Here is a 10,509-nt window from a genome sequence, read left to right as displayed (position 1 = left end):
GATCAAAGAGTGTTTCTGGGCGGTGGGGTTGTATCAATGCCACCTGAAGGACCCACGGGGAGTTCCCCCTAAAAAGTTATGGAATAATAACCAGTAATTTATATATAAGGCTAGATCACTGAAGTGGTTGTCAGGGAAAGATTTACCAAAATGTTGTTTTTATTACAGATAAGTGTGGTGATACGATAAAAATTGAAAGCCCCGGGTACCTTACGTCTCCTGGTTATCCTCATTCTTATCACCCAAGTGAAAAATGTGAATGGCTGATTCAGGCTCCCGACCCATACCAGAGAATTATGATCAACTTCAACCCTCACTTTGATTTGGAGGACAGAGACTGCAAGTAAGTGAGCAAGTATTTGAACAGGGCCCCACACCGCCATCTAGTGGTCATGGATGTCTAAGGGGCGGGGAGTCTGTGCCTACAGTATGGAATATAAATGGATCCAGGAGGGATTCTAATCTAGGCCAGATCATATGTCAATGGTATGGAAATTAAATTATGTTAAGCGATTTCTGAGTTCCCCAAACTAGGAATATTATGTTGAAATGTATAATCCCTCATATTCTTTTTCCTGTTAACACTTTTGTTTTCGGAACTCTTTTGTTAAGAAGCGTGTCTGTGTGCTTCTTTTTTTTCTTTTTCTTTTCCCCCTGAAAAGAGGAAGAACCAGAAACCCAAACTTTCACTTGAGCTTTTATTAAATATTGTGGGTCACTAGCATATATATCACCAACAGATGGTGAGGTTGGCTATTTTTTAACAAATCTCTGACACATTTTGTGATTTAAGGACTGTGTCTTACTGAGTTTGACATGACAAAAGCAAATTGTCATTGAATAAAAATGGGGCATAGAGCATCAGTCAGATGAGGGTTTTTTTTAGTAGATTAATGATTGCAAGTCTTATGGAAAATGCAAAAAAATGGTTAATGCACAGTGAATACAATGGGACTCAAATATAAATTTGTATTTCATCTACCTGCTTTACCCTTGTTAACTCCCTCTAGTGTTAAGTAATTAAGAATCAACTTACGCCAGATTTCATTATTACGAAAACATTCTCACTATAGAGACAGCCTAAATTATACTTCCTCACTTTATTAGAAAGAATTAGTTGTGCAGGTTTGGCTTTGCACAGTATGGAAAATGTATTTTAACTTTGCGGGCCCAAGCAGTCCACTCAGAGCCAGGTTTGCCCTTCTCTCTAGACACCTAGCTGACCACCGGTCTCTGTCTTGTCTATCTTACCCCATTCTGCCAATCTGCACAGGGTATATTCTCCAGACACTTGAACTTGAATATCTACCTTTAATGAAGTTTGGATATAGAAATAGTTTTAGCAAAGGGAAACAATCTTACTTAAGTCTCAATTCCGAAGTGTTTCTCTGGAACTGATAGGTTTTCCAAAGTTTTAAAATGGGTCAGTTCGATATAATTGTATACAGTGTAAATAGGTTATGAGTTCTATTGGATATAAACATTATTGTGCTGGGACATTCATTATTACAAGTGTTCTATTTGCAAATACATACCCCTTTTAGGGAAGAGCAGAATGATATGAAAATGTTCTCACTTGTAAGAGGTCTTTAACAACCTGTTGAGTTGGTATGGTAAAACGAGTGTTTTGTGGGCAGGGAAATGAGGTCATCTGGTTAATTCAACATTTTGGTGCTAGAGAATTAACATACATTCATTGATCAATTTCCAGATAATCAGCATACACTACAGTGTAATAGAATTATGCCGATTCCAATTTAATCCTTGTTCTGTGCTTCAGGGTGTTATACTGACTTCTTAATCTTGTACAAAAGTTGCCATTAATAGTGTTCCAGCGACTGCTAGGAAACAGGGATTTTGTTGCTGTTGTTGACGATATTCTGTATGGTGATTTTACAATGTCAGTCACCTAGACAACCTAGAGATTTGTTTTTTCTTTCATTTTATTTTAGTTTGTTTTATTTTATTTTTTTGCTTTTTGACAATACTTTTTTTTTGCTTTTTGACAATACTTAAACGGCTCTAAAAGATAATTTGTAAGAAATTCAACATAAAACATACTCAAGTAATATAACATTATTCCAAAGATAAGGCGCCATTACAGTTTAGCAAACTCATGCCTGCTAAGTCCTGATCTGAGAGTGGTGCCCACGTCTGTGTATAAGATAATAGTTAATAAATTCAGAATAATCAGGAGTCACTAGCAGGGATGTGCTGATCAATGTGGAATGACCGGATCTTGGAAGGGTATGGGTCAGGTCCTCATCTGTAATATTTACCAATTTCTATAGTGTAAATATTCCCACCATGACCAGTTTCAAACTATCCATGTGATGTCACTGTACACAGACTTGTGTACTCATGTACTCCTAAAGAGACATGTGGGATGGGTTCTTGTGAGCTGGTGCAAGCCGGTTCCAGCACAATAACCCAGAAGGCCAGTATGAAGGGGAAGCCAGTCGAGAGAGTTAATACGTGTTACGTGCTTATAACAATGCCTGGTACACAGTAAGTCTTCAATAACTATTTGTCGTATCATGATGTGAGGTGGATTATGGAATTGGAATCTTCTTAGTTTTCTTTCCTCCTTTCTTTCTTTCCTTCTCTTTCTTTTTTTTCCTTTTTTTCTTTCACTTTTTGAGGCCTTCTTTTTCTCTTTAAATTTATTTATTTATTTTGAAATACAGAAGAAGCATGCACAAATGAGTGGGGGCAGGGGTGGAGGCAGCAGAGGCAGAGGGAGAGAATCCCAGGCTGACTCCCACGCTGAGCATGGCCCCTGATGTGGGGCTCAAACCCAGGACCCTGAGATCAGAACCTGAGCTGAAATCAAGAATCAGATGATCACCTGGCTGAGCTACCCAGGGACCCCTCAGGTTTCCTTTTGAAAAATGACAAGAAAAAGGATAATCATTGTTTATAGGAAGGGACAGTTTTAGTGATATCAGCATGGTTTCAAGAAACTGACATGGGCAGGAAGATTGTTTCTGTCGTTCTGCTGGTGAGACTTTTTTAAGTCTACCCAGTGAAGTGGTTTCTTAACTGTATCAACTGAGAGTTTGTTCTCTCTGAAGGTGCCATCTCCTGGCCAACCTCGAAAGGCTGATATATTTAGCCTGATGAAGTCAATGGAGATGATGGCATAGAAAATACCTTTCTGCCATGTTGCCACCTGATTGTTTTATCAATGAAAATTCCAAAAATGATAGAGGAAGAGCAACTGAAGACATTGCTGTCACTATCTTTCTAGGCTGGTCCACGTAACTCCTGGTCACTGTCAAAGGTTACACTGGAGATTCTACAAATTCTTAAGGCTTTTCTGAAGGCTGTAAGAAGAATCCACAGCTTTAATTTAAAGTTAAAATTCCCTATAAAAATAGAAAATACCAATAACCCTTGGAAGAACAAATTCATAGACTTCAAAATTTTACATTGAATGTGCAAAAGCATGGTTTTGTTTTTGTTTTTTATTTTAGTGTGTTTGAGTTTGTTGTTTTTTTTTTTTGTAATTTATATTAGGCTACCTCCATAAAAGGAACTTGAGATAATACAAAATTAGGTACAACAAACCACATTCAACGAGCTAGCAAGCTTGTAGTTATCATTCCTGTTGAGATCAAGCTGATAGTCTTATTTGAGATATTTAATATCTCTCCTTGTTTCAGCTATATTATATGTCTAATAGCAATAAAAAGAACTTGCTTTACCAATGTCAACAGGTTATTGATAAGATAAAATGGGGTAGTGGATAGGAAAGCCTTTTGAAATGTTGAAAGCTTCCCTCAAAAGAAGTTATCATTGCTATTACGATATCTTAAACAACTTGGTGATGGTTAGAACATATCAAGCTAAATATATAGATCCAGTAGTGGGATGATCCGCATAAAATACACCCGGCAATTTCTCTCAAAACCGTCCAGTCTTTGTATAATCAACTTCCACCATGTGAAAGCTTAAGAAATTGATTCCTTAGTACATCTGTTTATTGGGAAACATCCTTAAAAGCCAAGTAAACAATATTTTTTTTTTTGTAGAGTGTAGGGATGGATAAGTAATTAAATAGATGACTTCTGGGAGGAAAAATATTTTTATTTACACTTGTATTGTTTTATTTATAATTGAATTAAAAACTATTTCATAGTTTTAACAATACAATAAAGGGTACACAGTTACAACTTTTCATGTGAAGAACATGACCGTAACTACGAACCTAAACTTATAAAAAGTTTTTAGAGTGAATATCAAGGGGCATTATTTCCGTAGGGAAAATGAATGTATCAGGTTGTGCCTGATAGTTTTAAAATGCAACAATCTCTGTTTCAGGTTCCATTATGAGTCAGGTTTCTAGACAAATAAGCATCAAAACCATAATACTATAACTCCCTGAATTCTTTTATTGAACAAAGTGTGGTATTGATCAATCGCTCAATCAAGCAAGCAGGAGAACATCTGTCTGCGGGCTAATGTTGTGCCAAGATGTGTAGCAAAACGGTCTGGTCTGGTTTTATTGTTATGTTGATAAAAGGTGGCTAGAGAATGTTCCGAAGGAGAAGGTGTGGAGGGAATTCACCAGCACAATCCTCCACGCTTGTGAAGTCAAAGCACAGTTACAAGCAGAAAAGAAAGAAAAAAGCAACCTGCCAAGTGTTTTTCGAGAAAGCAACGTTCATTGGGCACTGTACATGGTTTCCTGCATTTACACTGAGCTAGTTAGATCTTACCCAACAATAGTTTCCTTCGGGGGTAACGCAGACATCTTGAATCTCATAAAACTTTATATCTGCATAATAAACAAGAATGTCATTGATACAGTAGTTAGAATTTATGGAGCTTTTCCGGTTTCCCAGCAATGCAAACTATCAGCATGATAATTTATAATGGGTTGTGACAAATACTGCTGAGCAAAGAGGTGTGTGATTACATTCAGATCAGATGTCCTCATCTGGGGAGCAATAAAAATTTCACAGACATTGGGTTAAAAACATTAAGAAAATGAATGTGGAGCTCCAGAAAGAGTCTAAAAAGGTGGTAGTGTTGGAGAGAGAAAGCTCAGTAGTGGTCTTCTTACTCACTGGTTCCTGACTTCAGTGCCTGATTTGTCAGTGCTGTTTTGTAGGATTTCACCAAGACACAGGCTAACGTGGCACAGATGCTTTTCTGTCTATAACTTAGGTGTGTATTCCCTTCTTAGTGGAACCAAAAAGTGGGTTTTTTTTTTTTCTAATTCAGTGCAGTCAAGGGAGATTTAACTTTTGTAACTTTGTATGAAGTTTAATTACCAGAAAATTTTAACTAAATAGATATGCTATTCAAGTTTTGGAATCTCGTTGGAACAAATCACACATCGTTTCTTTAATGCTACTTTTAAAATTACCTAAGTTATTACCAACTTTGAAACACCGGTCATTTTATTTATTGTTGTAGACCATAAACTCACTGAATGAAATTAATCTTCCATTAGCTTCTCAGATTTGATAATTTTCACACATTTAATTATACAGTGGTCACTTTGTCATTTATTGGCAATTTGGGAAATACAAAGTCCATTTTTGGTTTCCCTGAGTACTATTTTTTGTTTTGATCCTTGCTTTTTTTACTTTGTTCAGCTATGGGGTTTTTCATTAATTTCCATTTTTTTAATGCATTAAAATATTATTTACCTTGATTGGTGAATTTTTGGCTTTTTGTACCTGAGGCAAGTGCCTTACTCTAGTCCCAGTCTTGTGTTTTAGACTATCACTTAGACCAAAACAAAGCCTTTGTTTTATGGAAAACAGTGAGTATTTTAAACCAAAATATTTTTTCCATTTTCTATATTAAATACAGAAGTATACATACTTTTATTAAAGTACAAAGTGTATGTAGAAAAATACAGTGTAAAATTTGATAAAATTTTATAAGGTGAGCACAACCACATAAGCAATCCGAAGTAAACATTTCCAGCTTCCTATGAAGAATTCCCCTTTCGTTCAACTAGCCTTTGGCTTCAAGGAAAACTACTGTCCCAACGTGTGATTCAATTTTTATAAATTTTTATAAATTTCAAAATAAGACAAAACTAAACTCTTGTCTTAGAAATCTGCGGGCACTATCCTTCAAGTGTGGTAAAACTCTCTGGAATAGAGATAGAACAGTGCATACAGTTCCCCTTCTGATAATATAATTAAAAAAAAAAACAAAGTCATACTGAAGTGTATGCTAATGTTCTTCAGTGACTGCTGTAGAAATATCTCGTATTTGTTACATAACAAATGTTCTGTAATGTATTTAACAAACAGGTTTGTTAAAATATGCACAAAGTTTATGAACTAGAGCTTCCTTTGATGCAAGGCAAATACAGAAAAATCTTCCCTGGCTTTATTTTTCAGTTTTTCATTGTTGGTTTTCATCTCAAGTAACTTCCCAACATGGGCGGTATGGGAGGCACCACCACCAAGCTCAGTTTAATTAAAAAACTTTTGAGTGGTTAAGGACGAACCCTTCTCAGAACAATTGCTGGACAGTATTGTTGCTACCGCCTGCAGCGTCCTTGGTTACTACTCAGGCAGATAATTATCTACTTTCCTCCTTTTGATATTTTTCCCTATTAGCACTGATTTCATTTGAACAAAACCCCATGTGTTTAATAGAATTAATGTTCCTTTATTATTTTTTACTATAAGCAATCACATTGTATCATAATGAATTCTGAGTACTACAAGGTTGTTGTGTGTTAGGCATTTCTGTAATTTGAAAGAAGCAACCTTTATGAGAAGCTAAAAGAGAAGGTTAGTTGAAATCTTATCAAATTGAATCAACATGTGCATGGCATTTCCAACCAGATTTCACTTGGGGAGCAGACACTTAAAAATTGATCCAAGTGAGACATATGCCTTCAGCCGGCATGCATATTCTCAGCTCCTTTTTTTTCCAGCATAAAACTTGATACTTGCATGCATGCTGACATACTCCGGCAGAAGCACACACACAAACACATATGTGCATGTGTGTGTGTGCTTGTAAAGGAGGCTACAAAATAAACTTAGCTAATTGCCGTTGTAGTATTCATCAAGGCTGATCATTAAGCCCAAAGAAGAACAAGAGACAAGATTAGTGTTCAGATCAGGTTCCAAATGCCTCCTAATTGGGTGTTTGTAATCAATCCTGATTGTAGGAGTCAGTGACTTGGCAGAACTTAGCACCTCAAAAAAAGATTTTCACTGCTATTCTGTGGTTGATGGAACCGTGTCTAGTATCTAGGTCAGTTAGGGATGGCGTGAGGTCGGGATAACTCTCAGATTGGCTGTGAAGCCTGCCAAACATATCATGCTGGCTTATGGTTGAAATCACTTAGTCTTTGCAGTTAGCTTAGCAATTGAGCTTTCTTCATTCAGAACTCTACAAAATTCTGCAGAAGAGCAGAGAGGAAAAATAATCTTGGCTTCTCTCTACTCAGTTGTCTTTTAACTTAGTTTTTCTCATGTTCGAGCCTAGGTCTATACTGTACGCATCTTATATCTTATACAGTCACCATTTTTTTTCTCCTTTAATTTAAATAATTAATAGAGTGTTTGGGAAGGAATGGTCACAGCTGGTGCTTCCTGTCGGGTCCTCACTCTATGTCCACCATGAAATAAGTACTGTGCACACAATTTCACGCAAGCTTCCCACCATCCCCATTTTACAGATGACAGCACTGAGGTTTAGAAAAGTTAAATCAACTGAGCCCAAATGCTCAGCTGCTGCACTAAGTATCTTTCCACCTTTGTGACCGATGGGGCTTGGAATGAAGTTCTTATCAAGTATTGCCAGTCTATCTGGTATTCAAACAGCCGTTTTCTTCTATGAAATACCTCACAAAACTCTGAATACAAACCAACTCATTCTGAGGAAGGACTTAATTTTTAAACTCTCAGTTCAGATTAGGTAAGAACTGCTTAAATCTTTCAACCAACCGGTGATTTTCCACTCAGTTAAAAACTTGCCTGAACCTGGGGGGATGAAATCCTGGCAGAAAATATGTAAATTCCAGTCCCTTTGGTTGATGGAGTTTGACAGCACAGAGCACATACAAACACAGTATTTACTTAAAGCCTGATAACCAGGCAGCACAAGGGTTCGATTTATAAAGTTGGTTCAAGGGACGCGTGAGTTCCCAGCTGCGGGCTCCACTTCCTCCCAGACCCGGAAGTCAGAAGGCTGCCTTGTCTTCCAAGCATTGCTCATTTACTTCATCTCAGCAAATGTTGGGAAAGCTCTGCTCTCCCACAGCTCCCCTATTTGTAAAGTTTCAATACTTGTATTTGCCATGGTGACTCTGTAAGGGTTAAAAGGGAGAATGTTTGCTCAGGCACTGGATTCCTATGAGAAACAGAGGAGTGTTTTTTGAGAAGAAACAGATGCTCTAGAGTATTTTGTTTTTATCTGGTCAGATACTTGTATAATCAGCCGGCCAGGTTGAAGGTGATGGCTTGTTGCTTCTGTGAAGGACTGGTGTGTCACGGAGAGATCAGCCAGTCCCAGACTGAAAGAGGATGCTAAATGTCTCCTTATTCAAGTTCTGAAATTTCTTTAGAACAGCCAGAGGTGGCAAAGGCCAGTCCATATATTCCTGATTCCAACTTCTTGCCTGACTCTCCAACCAACAGATGCTACGAGCTGGAAAGCTATTGTGTGCAACAGAAGCAATCACTGAAATGGCAGTGAAAAAAAATAAAATGTGGTCAAAACCTTAGTCCTCCAGAGATAATTTTTTTTAAAAAATTAAAAGCACTAAATTCCCAAATGTAAAGAAAAAAAAAAAAAAAGAACATGCTCTTGACTTGAGGAAAATAAATATATAACAATAAAGGACACAAAGCCCCCCAGGCTCGGTAGTTTGACTTCCTCTCACTGGGGGGGGGGGGAGTGGATGTTGTTTTGGATGGAGCGACACCTGAGGCTGCTGTTTGGCCTTTTCTCTCAGTTCAGACTAGCCCGTCCGTACTTGAATAACTTGGGAAAGTGGGCATTTATTTGTAATGCAGTTGGTCCTAAAAAGAAAGATGATGAAAATTTCAATTTCTGGATCAATCCACTCTTGGAAAAAATGGCAGCCCCTAAAAACGACAAATCTGTCTGAATTCGACAGCAACGCTATGTTATGCATGGAGCTCTTGGACCCATCTGTCCAGGTCCCTCATTCTAACTGTACAGGTAAGGGTTCTTCTCCCTCACTGGCTGGTGAACTCTCTGTAGGCAGACACTGTGTCTTCCTTACATCTCTACTCTGTACAGTCCCCATGATGCTTTGCACCTAGCAGGCACTAGGCTAACGGAATGCCACAGTGGAGAGTTTTATTGAAATTAAAGTCCTGAAAGAATAGAGAGAAAGCAAACAGTGTTGCCTCAAGTAGAGTCTACAGTTCACGAGAGGCAGTCTGGATGAAAGAACAGCAAAATTCAGCGAAGGAAGAGCAAAAGGGGCAATTTTGATAACTACAGGTCAGTGGTCTGAGCGCCAGTCTTTCAAAAAGACATGATGGCAGCCACTTCCTGGATACAGAGGTGGTAGCTTCATTTTTGCATTCTCAAAATCTGTCCAGGTCCCTCCTCCTCCGTCCCCATCCACCCGGTCAGAGACATCAGAGCTGGGAGTTTGGCGCCTCGGTTTTCAGCTACACAGGCAAGGCCTGCAGATTGTCTGAGAGAGTGAGAGAGCAGGAGGGGTGGGCTCTCCCATGGGCACAACCTGCTGCCCTTCCATTGTCTATGTTTGAAACACATTTTAGCATTGCTTTTGCTGGAGCCAAAACATCCCACAATTCCCCTAGGAGCTTCTTCACTTTTACAAGGGGTGGCCCATAATTTTATTTTTCACTGAAGATTGTTGACCCTGGACAGAGAGAACAGTAGGGGTTTTAGCACTGATTGGATTTTTTTCTTTCTTTCTTTCTTTTTTTTTTTTTTTTAAGATTTTATTTATTTATTGGAGAGCGAGAGAGCTCACACACACAGGAGTAGGAGGGATGGACAAAGGAAGAGGAAGAAGCAGACTCCCCACTGAGCAGGGAGCCCGATGAGGGACTTGATCCCAGGACCCTGAGATCACGACCCAAGCCAAAGGCAGATGCTTAACCAATGAGCCACCAAAGCACCCCGCCCCTCTTTTTTTAAGGAACAAGTTTTACATTTTCCTTATCCTTTATTCCACTGCCAATTTCTTTGTTCCTGAGTAACTGTTCAGTGATCTTGGTTTAGTCCTTTAAGACCCATCCTCATTTCCTTCTTTAGCTCTTCTAGCCTCATACCTAGTGCATGTGTTAGTTCATTAACTCGAGCTGGGGATTTCTGATTGTCAGGGGACAGTGTTAGCAGCTCTGTGAAAGTGTTCTGGTGAGGAGCAGGGGTGTGTGGATCATAATTGCATGTCTACCCTTCATCCCCATCTGGGAGGCAGGATTCAGGGTGGGAGGACTGCCTCACCATCCATGAGTGGCTTGGCTATGGTGCTGTGAATACCGTGGCTTTGACCGTGTTGACCAGCGCAGC

General features: G+C 38.7%; 1 protein-coding gene across 4 annotated transcripts in view; it reads left to right on the top strand.

Moving 5' to 3' along the window:
* Positions 1–10,509, top strand: part of NRP1 (neuropilin 1) — a 137,145-nt gene that overhangs the window by 3,703 nt on the left and 122,933 nt on the right. For all 4 annotated transcript variants that reach the window (XM_032837808.1, XM_032837809.1, XM_032837807.1 and 1 more), the window contains exon 2: positions 169–343. In XM_032837808.1, the coding sequence (XP_032693699.1) occupies positions 169–343 (175 nt within the window). The remainder of the gene's footprint in view (positions 1–168; positions 344–10,509) is intronic.

The sequence above is a fragment of the Lontra canadensis genome, unplaced genomic scaffold, assembly GCF_010015895.1.
Source record: "Lontra canadensis isolate GAN:19392208 unplaced genomic scaffold, GSC_riverotter_1.0 scaffold100, whole genome shotgun sequence".
In the NCBI taxonomy this organism is placed as follows: Eukaryota; Metazoa; Chordata; class Mammalia; order Carnivora; family Mustelidae; genus Lontra; species Lontra canadensis.
Note: the sequence above shows the minus strand (reverse complement) of the source record. Positions and strands in the feature narration are given on the sequence as shown.